Here is a 13,420-nt window from a genome sequence, read left to right as displayed (position 1 = left end):
TGTAACGGCCCGATTGCATCTGGGCCCGGTTCACCCACAGGCCTCTATACTGTCAGCCATCTCGGGTCGTTAGCAGGAGCTCGAGCTCGGTTAAGGACTTAAATGGATCTAATGACTGAAGTTTATCTGGTGACTGACTGACTAACATGGTTTTGAAATGCCACATACTGTAAGCCCCCCATGTTGTGGTCAGCTACAGAAATTCACTGTCTCTTCATCTCAAATAGCCACTTATATGTTGGCCTACACAGGTTCAGATGAACTTTAAAGAAAAAGAAGAAAGCCCAACTGGGAAACTCCAACTCTCATTGTCATTGTGACACAGCACTCCACAGCACACAAGTGAACACAGCACACAACGAAATTGCATTTACAGTATGCCTCACCCGTGCAAGGGGGCAGCCCCTAGTGGCGCCCCAAGGGAGCAGTGCGGCGGGACGGTACCATGCTCAGGGTACCTCAGTCATGGAGGAGGATGGGGAGAGCACTGATTAATTGCTCCCCCCACCAACCTGGCGGGTCGGGAGTCGAACCGGCAACCTTTCTGCTACAAGTTTGATGCCCTAACCACTTACCCATGACTGCCCTGAGCTGTTTTTAGAGGAACTGTGCTCTACTCCAGATAGGTTAGGCAAAGCCTTCAGGTGTATGTAACTAAGTTTGTTCATTTGATGGAGAGAAAGATGGTAAAATGTTAGGCATGTTGTTAACTGAATTGCTGAATTACATAATCTTCAGAATGCAGACGCCTCAGTGTCAGGAGCGTATACAAGGTCAGGATTAGAGTGAGAGGGACATAAGGGTCATCATGAGATTTTAGACTTATCATTAAGCCGCTTGTGTTCCAGTAGGTCCTTGGCGTTCTAATCGCCTAATGAGTTTATCACACAAGATGACTGTCAGATAGATTTCAAAGTGTTTTGTTTTCTGATGTCTTTATATTCTTTTTGGTGACTTATGAAACACAGGATTAGTTTATGAATTTGTTGCCAGCTGGATTAGTTTTTGCTATTACCATCATGACATGATGAGTGTGCACAGACTTTAGATGTAAGCACCTCTCCTGGACCCCTTCCATTTTACTGCCTAATTTCATTAAGCTTCAGAATTTGTTGTCAAAATTAACCCTGCCTCAAAACTGGCGAAGCTCTTTGGAATTACGAGTAAAACATCTTCAACCTCTAAGAATAATTCCTCTTTCTCACATCTAAACACCTGGGATAGCACCTCGTGGCTGAATGAGAATCTTCATCTTCAAACATATAAAGACTCAATCAGAACAAAGTTTGGCCCTATAGTCATCATTTTGTTGTCAGCTTGTCCTTATTTATGTTGTCCTCAAGTCATTTTTACCCCTGCTCTTCCAGCATTTTGGTCAGTCGTAATTAATGTTGTTTCACAAAGCGAATCAAAATACGTGACTTGAAATTGACGTGGTCATTCCCCTCCACTCCAGGTGAGAGTGCTGTTCTCCAAGGGCCCCTTCATCTCCATCTTCGCCAGCGACCCGCACATCATCATCAAGGCCATCAACCAGAACCTGAACAGCGTGCTGCGCGACTCCAACATCAACGGCCACGACTACATGCGCAACATCGTGCACCTGCCCGTCTTCCTCCAGAGCCGCGCCCTCAACACGGCCAAGAAGGTCATCACTGCCGCGCCCACCAACGGAGACATGGGCAACGAAGGTATGTTGTACTCTTTTTGCAAAAAAATGTAGTTTTTGGTCATTGATGACAGGACAGTTTGAGAGGTGGACAGGAATCGAATTGGGAGAGAAAAGGGGAAGGGTCTGCAAATGACCCGGGCCGGGAATCGAACCCCGGTCGGCCACATAACAGACGAGTACCCTACCGGTTGGCCAGGGGGGGTGTGTTGCACTTTAATAGATTCCCATTAACGTAGGTAGATTGTCCCCAAGGGAAAATTCGTTTTCATCACAGGGGTGCTGTCACCGCAGAGCAGAGCCTAGAAGAACAACTGTCAACTCACCTGTACATTGCATACAGTCTATATGCAATACAAAGGGGCGTAGCAGCAAACCTTGGGCCTTATGTACAATCAGCTTCAATGGACCCCCCCCCGCCATATATTTTCATAAATCTGCCTGTGTGTGGCCCCCCTATATATATAGGGCCCTGGTGACACTTTACCCCCCTGACTGACACCCCTGGCAATACAGTAAGATAAGGGAAGGGAGGGGTGGATAGACATGGACCAGGCAGGTAGACAGGTAAGATTAAAAGCGTAAATTACTGGTTATATTTGAACATATTCCACATTTCTCTTCTATGCTCTCTGGTGGAGTTGTTGTTGAAAAGGACTAGTCCTTAATGTTGGGGAAAGTCTGTTAGCTAATAGCTAATCGGACTCTTTACCGTCCTACTTCAGCTATGTGTGGGGTAACCTACTTCAGCCTATGAACAATTACTACCATGTTTGAGTGTACACGTTTATTTCTTTGGAAGTGCATGGATGGTCTTGGTTGGATGAGCACAAGAAGTAATATAGCTGAACTTGACGAAAAATGTTATTAGATTGTAATCAAGCGCTTGCTCCTTTTTTTAACAAGGATGAGTCATTGTGATGTGAACAACAGTGGATTTTGTTTTCCACTAATCTGTTTTTGAGTATACTGTGTGTGTGCTGTGTGTGCTGTGCCTGCTGTGTGTGCTGTGCCTGCTTGCGTGCGTGCCTGCGTGCGTGCGTGCGTGCGTGCGTGTGCAGTTGAGTTGCCATGTCTCCCTGCGTGCGTGCGTGTGCAGTTGAGTTGCCATGTCTCCCTGCGCCAGAGGAGTAGGCATGTGTCAGGGAAATGAATATGCATCGCGGCTCTGGGCCATTGGTAATAGAATAGAAAAGAGAGGCTCCGGAATCTTCTAATGACAAGCATGGCTGCACATGGGCCGCAGAGATTGATAGCTCTGTTTTTCCCCATATTTTTATCGTCTGTTGTTCCAGTCTCTCATGTGTGGTCAATAAAATGTGTACAGATTCTCTATCCCCTTCCATGAGGAATTGGCTAAACAGGGTTTCCTCAAGGTTGCCAGTTTTTTAAGTCTCAGAAGGTGGTTGTTTGGAAGTGTCTGACATTTGTAAAGTGTATTTTTATCGTTTGTTGTTCCAGTCTGTCATGTGTGGTCAATAAAATGTGTGCAGATTCTGTATCCCCTTCTGTGAGGAATTCACTGAACAGGGTTTCCTCAAGCTTGCCTTAAGATGGTTGTTTTGAAGTGTCTAAGAAGCTCCAGCACACTGTTCACATTTGCCGAGTTTTTACTTGCGACGTCTATGACCTAAGTAATTGTTTGAGGAAGGTCATAGACAGAAACGTCGCAAGTAAAAACTCTGCAAATGTGAACAGTGTGCAGGGAGCTTCTTTGTCTCTATACGTTGGTGCACCAAAAAGAATCCTAAAAGTAGTATGTTTGGAGGTGTCTGACATGTGGTGCTTCTTGTCTGTGCTGTGTGTTCTTCATGTGTTCAGTGTGGCATGACGAAGTGGATAAAAAGCAGTCAGGCCTGGGACAAGACCCAGCCAGGATGGGCAGCATGAGAGCTCTGAATCGCAGGGTAGGTGCAGTACACACACACACACACACACACACACACACACACACACACACACACACACACACACACACACACACACACACACACACACACACACACACACACACACACACACACACACACACACACACACACACACACACACACACACACACACTTGTTCCTCATGCCCCTCACTTATCATACTGTCACACTGATTCAATCAAGAAATGTTTGTGTGTGCACATCTACATTCTTCCATTCAGTGTGCCGCACTTTACTTGTGTGTGTGTGTGTGTGTGTGTGCACACGCATGTGTGTGTTTACGAGTATGTTGTTTAGTGAGTGTGTTGTTTGTGCTGTGTTGAGGTTGGCGCGGCGGAGCCGGAGCCGGGCTCTTGTCGCCGAGGAGCGTCTGTAATTGATTTAATGTCTGTTTATCCTTCCTGCTGCGCTGCCACTGCCTAATGACGGGCTGTAGCAGCAGTGGGTCTCGGTGACAAAACGCTGGCAACGGAGAAGCTCGCGGGAGGCTAAGTGGTCTCGCTGCCCCCCTGCACCTCCCTCATACCCCCTTACCCCCCACGCACGCACACACACACGCATACCCCCCCCATACACACACACACACACACACACACAAACACACATACAGACCCCCCCCCACACACACACACACACACTCAGACACACACACACACACACACACACACACACACACACACACACACACACACACACACACACACACGCCGCGATCAAACCCCCGCGCCGCGATCCACCCACCCCTCAACCCCCCCTCGATCAGCCCCTCTCACCCCCCAAGTACCCCCACCGAGGACTGTTTGTTTGTGTCATACTGATTTATCACAGTCTTTATTTGCCCCCTCTGTTGTTGGAGGGGTGAGTGAATAATGGGGGTGGGGTGGATGGTGTGGTCGTTAACAAAAAAAATCACTTTTTTATCTTTTTTATTTATGTGTTGTTTTAATTATTTCAATTAAAAACAGTATGTCTCTCTGCTGCTGGTTGCTTTGTGGTCACTTGACGCCAGTTATCACCACCTTCATGTTGTCTTGATTGCTGTTTTGCTTGTAACAGAGTCATTTCCATACAGTGGTGCAGATACTATGTCAATGTAGAATGCAATTACTTACAATTGCTGTCCCCTTGTAAGCCCGTGGTACTCATACTAGTGCTCAATTTCTCTACCTAAAGCACTCTTTCAGAATCCAATACACTTACGAAAAAAAAGAAGAAACAAAGAGTCATGTTAATGACAGTAAAGAATTTTGTATTTCTATTATATTGTTTTATCATCTTCCATTGGCTGAAGCCCTGGGGCCAAGCTGGTTCAGGATAAGTTAAGGTTAAGTTAAGAGGTAAATCATCTAATAGAAGAGCCTGGCGTCCTCATTTTCTTAAGAAAAGCTCCTGTATTAGATGATTTACCTCTTAACCTAACCTTAACTTATCCTGAGCCAGCTTTGTAGTATAGGCCCCTGGTCACATTGGATATGCCAGTGAGCCACTCTGTCTCCCACACACACAGAGCCATTTCACCACCATCACCAAATAGCGATCTCTTACCCGTGTACCGACGCCCTCTCCCTCAGATCTCCCCAGAGGAGATCAAAGCAGGGGCCACGCTCTCCTACATTATTGGCGATTGTACGCGGTCACAAGGCAGGCATTACGGGGGTGGGGGGGTGGGGGCGAGTTCAAAGTGAAGCAGAGCTTGTGACCAGACCAGGTTTCATCGCCCCACACCCCCAACACACACACACACACACACACACACACACACACACACACACACACACACACACACACACACACACACACACACACACACACACACACACACACACACACACACACACACACACACACACACACACACGCACACATTCTCACTCTGGCACACACACACACACACACATTCTCACTCTCTCTCTCACACACACACACAGACACACGCACACACAAACGCCATCACCCAATCTCACCCTCCGGTATTGTTCTAGAAGCTTACTGTTCTTGGCACCCATTTGCTCTCTCTCCATTCAGTTCCACTCATGGAGCTCACTTCTCCACCCCACCCCCCTCCCCCCTTCCCTCCTGCCCACCTTCAGTGAGTGCACTGACCTTCAAGGAGAAAGGAGTGAAGGGCTCCATAATGACGAAGCAGTCGCCGAGATTCTCGGCCCCTTCTAAAAACAAAAGCGATACTGTGGCGAGACGTTTTGAGCGCAAAGCCCTCCCCCCCACTTCTGCTTGCTCGCGGAGGGAGTAGCGTAATTTGAAGACGGTAATAAGGGCGGTAGACGTTTAGATATCATTTGCGAGCGCTTCAGCTTGAACTCAACACCCCTTAAAGTGTTCCAGAGGCTGCCTTATTAAGTAGTGTTGCTGAAATGTGAAGGTCGGAGACGAGCGCTTAACGGCGTCGGGTATCGGGCGCGAGTGCGAGTGCGAGTGCGCGTCGGGACGACGGGAGTGAGTCAGGGAGCAGAAAGGCAGAAGGTAGAATGTGCGGCGTCACCGCGGGTTTTTAGTGTCCAGCCTCAGGGAGTCCTCTCAAACAGAATTCTGTGCTTGTACAGTGTAGTGTCCATTTCACTCAGAGAAATTAAAAAGATAGTTCACTGTATTTGTGTATGTAGTGTACGCGTCTGTGTTTGCGTCTCTGAATGCGTGTGTGCATCTTAGTGCATGGCTTAGTCCTGAATATTACCCCCCGTCATTGAGAGTATATGTTCTACAATCTATGCCCCCAGTCCTTTCTCTGTTTTCCCCAAACACGCGTGATCATCCGGCCAGCTAATTGATTAGTAAAAAAGGGGGTTTGTGTGTATCAGAGCTCGACCTCGGTCACAGCAAATGGGGGTCATGCCATTGGCCCCGCCCTATCCTGCCCTTCCACCCAATAACACAGTGTCACGGGGTTGCCGAGTCACAAGATTGCCGACGAACTCTTTGGCCAAATGTCACGAGGAAAGGAATGGTTGGAGCATCTCTTGGTCAGGCTGGCTTGCTGGACATCATGTAGATTTTAATGGGTTTTTAAAGATTGTACAAGGCCCAAGAGTTGGGGGGTGGGGGAATTCAGTGCCATTTGAACAGGCTGACTTTGCGCAGCAAAAAAAGTATAGCTCGAGATTATTTGCTTATCAAAGTCTGTGGGACAGAAAACCTGACATGCACCATTAAGGCAGCTCCTAGCCATTCCCCAATAATTACCTCGAGGACTGTGATAAGCACGTCCTTTGGCACCTCTTATCTTCATCCTCTCCTCTCCCTGCAAGAACATTATTTTAAACTTCTTAGTGTGTGTGTGTGTGTGTGTGTGTGTGTGTGTGTGCGTGTGCGTGCGTGCGTGCGTGCGTGCGTGCGTGCGTGCGTGCGTGTGTGTGTGTGTGTGTGTGTGTGTGTGTGTGTGTGTGTGTGTGTGTGTGTGTATTTTAAACTTCTTGGTGTGTGCATGTGTGCCCACGCCTGTGCGGCAGTGTGTATGTGTCTGTGTGGGTGTATGTGTGTGTGTGTGTGTATGTGTGTTTTAGACGTCTTGGTGTGTGTGTGTCTGTGTCTGTGTATTTAAAACTTTTCGGTTTGTGTGTGTGTGTGTGTGTGTGCGTGCACGTGCGCATGTGTCCGCACCTGCCTGTGTGTGTGTGTGTGTGTGTTCATGCTGCAGGACACTTACCGCAGAAGACAGATGCAGCGTTCCCAGAGACAGCTGTCTTTCGACCTGACCAAGCTGCTGGTGACCGAGGACTGGTTCAGTGACATCAGCCCCCAGACCATGAGGAGGCTCCTCAACATCGTATCAGTAACAGGTACATATGGTTAGATATGGCTATATGGTTATATATACTGTATATATGGTTATATATGGCTATATCAGAGACGGTTTAGGTAGGAGGAGACGGGACAGTCGCCGCCATCTTGTTGACGCCTTCGGGGTGCTATTTTGCGATTAGTGAGACCAGATCTGAGAGTCAATTGGAAAAATGAATGGGGAAACTGAGTATAGGACGGGAGGGAACCCAGCGGTTGTGAAAACCATATGGTTGAAACCACCATGAAAAATTGATCAATCTAGACCACTTGGTTGTGTCATACGAGTCAAAATAAAGCTTTTTAAGCCATTTTTTTGACAGAGCGCAGGCGCAGTAGTTCCATAACGGCAAGAGAGCAACGGCTTTTCACAACTGAGCATGCGCAACATTTCGCGTGCGCCGATGCAGCCAGATGATTGGATCACTGGCAACGCAGCTCAGCAGGCACATTGGCTCTTGTTACCAGAAAGGCGGGAAGATGCCATATTTGCGTTACGAATCTTCACCGTTAATTTCTATGGACGCCTACATCACTGTCATGTCACATCCTACCTAAACCGTCTCTGGCTATATATGGTTAATATATGTGTAAGGATGTGTGTAATGTCTTGTGTGTACTGTCTTCTGTATTTATTTATGTATGTATGCTACTTGACACCTTAATTTCCCCCTAGGATTAGGGCAGTAACGATACACTCAACTTCGATTCGGTTCGTATCACGATTTTTGAACAACTTGGATACACCCTGCGATTTTTCATTTGGAAATGTTATAAAATAAAATTATGAATAAAACTGACAGATTGTAAGTACAATAGGTAACAAGAGGCTACAAATAATTTTAAAAAGTTTAAATATAATGATGGTGCTTCCAAGCTTCAAATCATCATCATCACTGCATATAATGTGGTAGTTTTCTGGACTGATGGGTGTCAAAAACTTTGAAAGGGTGTATCACGATACTGTCTCCTTGTATCACGATACAGTATCGTGAGTCTGTGTATCACAATTTCTCGATTCGATACAATATCGTTACAGCCCTACCTAGGATCAATAAATGATACTCTACTCTACTCTACTATACTCTACTCTAGGTACATTGCCTCCATTGTGGCTACCATTTTGGGTCCAACCGTAACAGTGTCACCTCAGATGGCTTTTCCTAAAGTTGGGCATAAAAGCTAGGCTTGTAAAGCTGAACTTAACAATATACACTGTATGACCCATTACAACACAAATGACACGTGACAATTGTGTGCCTCACCTCGTATCATGTACTTGGGTGTAACAACAAATGACAACACATCACGAGCACCTCCCGTTCTATCAGATGGAAATTAAACCAGTTTGAAATTGTGAGGCTGTTTGAAATACTGTATCACACTGTTACTGTATTCAGGCCAGCCAGAACGGCGCCAGTGCTGAACCGTTAGACCCGATTCACTCGTACAGCATGAGCAGAAGCTTAATGCCACGACTGAAAAGGTCGTACAGTACGTCCTGCTTCTCACTGATGTAACATCATCTTCAAAGGAGCTCAGTTTTGCAGTGGTGTAATACCATCCTCTAAGGAACTGAGTCATTGTGACTTGTTTTTCTCAACTGATTAAGCTTGTGTGACCTTTCCCGTCCCTTCATGAGTAATGACTAATGATTTTAGTCAGGCACCAAAACGGACACCTAACAACACTGGGAATGCCAATTCCTGGTAGACCAGTCGATGGAAAAAAAAACCGAAGTCACTGACCTTAAAGTTGCTCACTGGTGTGTTTGATGTGCATGTAGCGTCTCTCACCTCATTTAACAATGGCAACATTTCAATACGGTCGTTGGGTCTTCCATAAATGAAGTAATAAAACATTTTGGAGAGCATACCCAGTGTGCAGACCATTCTAATATACATGTAATTGTCTTGCACCTGGATTATATTAAAGATTTCATTCGTCACGTCTTCAGCCAGCACAACCCGAAACGAATGTTGCGACTACTCCCTTCTGTGTGATAATGATACGGAATATGAAAATAAGGGGTGGGAAAGATGGCCTAGGTATTTAACCCTTTATAACCTTACTGACACAAAAAAATGCAATGACCAAGTTTTAACCTGTTATTTCACGCTCTTGGTAATGTGTCATAGCAATGTTGTTACGATGTAGTTGAGTTTTTTCAGCAATGAGTGAAGGGGTCTGCCGACAGCCCCCTCTTCACAAATGCTAAGACATTTTGGATGTGCATATGGGGACATATGGGGTGAGGGCAGCCATGGCTCAGTGGTTAGAGCGCTGGCTTTTAGATCAGAAGGTTGCAGGTTCAAATCCCACCTTTACCAGCACCTTCATCCATGGCTAAAGTGCCCTTGAGCAAGGCACCTAACCCCACATTGCTCCAGGGACTGTAACCAATACCCTGAACCTGTTGGCTATGATTATGTCCTCGTTTGTAAGTCGCTTTGATTATAAAGCATCTGCCAAATGCAATGCAATAATGTAATGTAATGACAATGCAATAATGTAATGTAATGTACCTAAATAACTGTAAGTCGCTTTGTATATAAGAAGCGCCAGCCAAGTATAATGTAATGCATTGCATATCCTTTGTAACGCGTCCCCTGTTCTCTGGACGGCACCAGGGCGTCTCCTGAGGGCCAATCAGATCGTGTTCAACTGGGACCGCCTGGCGTCCTGGATCAACCTGACGGAGGAGTGGCCATACCGCACCTCCTGGCTCATCCTCTTCCTGGAGGAGACCGACGGGGTCAGCGACCTCGTCACGCTCAAGACCATCTACGAGAGGTCAGTGGTGGCACACACACACACACACACACACACAACATACACACACATACACACACACACACGTATGCTGCACAGACACACATCTAAGACAATCCACGAGAGGTCAGTGGTGGCCTACGAGCACACACACACACACACACACACACACACACACACACACACACACACACACACACACACACACACACACACACACACACACACACACACACACACACACACACACACACACACACACACACACGTATGCTACACAGACACACAAGCACAGACACAAGGCCATCTACGAGAGGTCACGCATACACATATACACGTATATGCTACATAGACACAGAAACACACACACAATCACACACACACACAGACTGCATATGTGTGAACACACACTTATCTTCGCGCATCCTCAATCTCATTGTACCTCTGTATATACCAGACATTGTGCTTCCCTAAAATAGGAAAATGCATTTGAAGTTCAACACTGACCAATCAAACGTGCTGTAGGTCTAACAGTGGCCTGTCGTAATGGGAAGAATCAACATATAAGATGAGTTATAGAGTCCATTTTCAGTATACTCAAATTGACTGCTTTGTTTATGCTTCCTCTGCCATTGGGCTTTGAATGGCTCAGTGTCTCATCCAACCAGAGCTTCCAAACCGCCTCACCCATCACATACCGGTAAAGACATGCAAGACCCGACTGCTCCTTTAGGTGGCAGTAGACCCCCTCTGTTCTGCCCCCCACCTCAACTCAACCCACCCCCCTCCAGGACTGCTGGTCTGTCTGCAGCGAGCCTGATCCTCTGCCACTGGTGTTTGAGTACCTCCACCTTCCACCTCTCTCTTCTCCTGGTCCAAGATGGAGCAGTCTGACGCGGCTACCATTGATCAGACACTTTTTTTATTTGGGTGATTCTGCTCTTCTGCTTGGCATTATTGATGTCAGTCATTCACACCACCATCATCTGCTAAACTCTCCACAACACTGCACAGCTCCTTATCACCCTGATGGACTTAAAACCATCCACTCCGTCTCCTTTTTGTTGTACTTTAGTTGGATCCCTGCATGCCTTTGTGTTCATAAGATGTTTTGTTTTGTATGTCCCATGGTCTGTAAAGCCTCTTTCTCTTTATATATATCCCTCTCTACCTATATATATTCCTCTCTACCTTCCCAATTCTTTCTCTCTCTCTTTCTCTCTCTCTCTCTCTCTCTCTCTCTCTCTCTCTCTCTCTCTCTCTCTCTCTCTCTCTCTCTCTCTCTCTCTCTGTCTCTGTCTTACACACCCTCACTCACTCTCACTCACTCTCACGCACTCTGTCTCTCAGTCAGTCTGTCTGCCTGCCTGTCTGTCTCTCTCTCACGCTCTCTCTCTCATTCACTCTGTCCCTCTCCTCCGCTCTACTCCCTCCCTGATCTTGAGTGGTGTGCGTCTCCCAGCTCCCGATTGGTATTATTGATGCCTCATTCATACCAGGCATATCTCTTCTATCTGTCTCTCCATCTCCCCCTCTCTCTTCTACTATCACTCACTCACTCACTCACTCACTCACTCACTCACTCACTCACTCACTCACTCACTCACTCACTCACTCACTCACTCACTCACTCACTCTCCCACTCTCTTTCTCTCTCACTGTATCTTGCTCCATCTCTTCTCTCCGGTAGTGTTGCATTGCTTTGGCCCTGTGTGCTGTACAGTAGTTGGTGCGATTCCACTCGCCGACTTGGATTTATTGGTGCCCAATTTACACTCTCTCTCCCTCTCTCTCTCTCTCTCTCTCTCTCTCTCTCTCTCTCTCTCTCTCTCTCTCTCTCTTTCTCTTCTCTCTCTCTCTCTCTCTCTCTCTCTCTCTCTCTCTCTCTCTCTCTCAATCTCAATTTCTTCTCTCTGGTAGCATTGTATTGCTGTGCTGTGGCCCTGTTGTGTTGTGCTGTCGTGATGTGTGTGTGTGTGGGTCTGGGTCCCCCCTCAGCCCTGAGTGGTTTGATTTATGTGTTGTTTATTTATTGGTGCTGGTGTGAGATTCCTCTGGGATTATCGGATGGGAGCCGCTCTTGCTGCATGAGTCATCAGGGTGCTCTTGGCTGCAGTCACACACAGGGCCGTAACCAGACATTTTCAAATACAGAGGTCAAATACTGCATGCTGTTCTCCATACTGTACATTTAGAATGCTTCAAGCTCTTCAGTCAAACTCTTAAGTTTGTTTTCATTAATCACTGCCTTGAGGATAAATGAGGGTGGCATATATAGACTGGTTTTATCATTGTTGATCATATATCGGTTTTCATCAATAGATACATTTTACATTACTGAAAAAAAAATACAGAGGACATGACCTCTGTGTCCTCAATGGTAGTTACGGTATGGCCATGGTCACAGCAGAGCAGAGACCGCCGCCGCGTTTGAACCGCAGAGTATGGGAACAGCGTGGGTCCCTGTGTGTGTGTGTATGTGCGTTTGTGTGTGTGTGTGTTTGTGTGTGTGCTTGTATGTGTGCTTGTATGTTTTGGTCTTTGGTGTCTGTTGACGTGATTAATATAAGTGTGTGAGAGTGCAGTGTGGGTCCGAGTGTGTGTGTGTGTGTGTGTGTGTGTGTGTGTGTGTGTGTGTGCGTGCGTGCGTGCGTGTGCGTGTGTGTGTGTGTGTGTGTGTGTTTGGTGTCTGTTGTTGACGTGATGGAGTATGTGTGTGTGTTAACTCGCTGTATGGAGTACTCAGTGTGTGGAAGTGCATCACGCGTCCGAGCGTGTGCGCACGCCATTGTATGCGTGCGTTTTTGTGTTTGTGTGTCTGATTCCACAATCAGTTGACATGATGGAGTATGTGTGTCTACTTGAGTGTATAAGTGGACTGTTGATGTTTAGCCATAGATGTCCTCAAAAAATCTGCACATTTTTGTACAAGTACTTGTGTAGAATGCAATGTGGTAATGAGGCAGTCTTCAAGTATTTGCGTGCGTGCGTGCGTGCCTGCGTATGTGCGTGCGTTTGTGGCAGCCAGGGCCATTGGGCCATGAGCTGTTGTATGCTGTGCTGTGCAGTGCGAGCATTTGGCCTTTAAAGGTTGCTCTCTGTCACACCACAGTAGCATGAAAGGACTGGAGAGAGAGAGAGAGAGAGAGAGAGAGAGAGAGAGAGAGAGAGAGAGACAGAGAGAGAGAGAGAGGGGGGGGAGAGAGAGAGAGAGAGAGAGAGAGAGAGAGAGAGAGAGAGAGAGAGAGCCGGA

The 13,420-nt window shown here is 46.8% G+C and overlaps 1 protein-coding gene across 2 annotated transcripts in view; it reads left to right on the top strand.

Moving 5' to 3' along the window:
- The window catches only part of kidins220a (kinase D-interacting substrate 220a), a 104,905-nt gene that overhangs the window by 31,019 nt on the left and 60,466 nt on the right, over positions 1–13,420 (top strand). For both annotated transcript variants that reach the window (XM_063184131.1, XM_063184130.1), the window contains 4 exons: positions 1,457–1,691; positions 3,491–3,576; positions 7,253–7,394; positions 10,026–10,188. In XM_063184131.1, the coding sequence (XP_063040201.1) occupies positions 1,457–1,691; positions 3,491–3,576; positions 7,253–7,394; positions 10,026–10,188 (626 nt within the window). The remainder of the gene's footprint in view (positions 1–1,456; positions 1,692–3,490; positions 3,577–7,252; positions 7,395–10,025; positions 10,189–13,420) is intronic.

Source organism: Engraulis encrasicolus, chromosome 19 (assembly GCF_034702125.1).
Source record: "Engraulis encrasicolus isolate BLACKSEA-1 chromosome 19, IST_EnEncr_1.0, whole genome shotgun sequence".
Taxonomy (NCBI): Eukaryota; Metazoa; Chordata; class Actinopteri; order Clupeiformes; family Engraulidae; genus Engraulis; species Engraulis encrasicolus.
The sequence above is the reverse complement of the archived record's forward strand: the minus strand, read 5'-3'. Positions and strand labels throughout refer to the sequence as shown.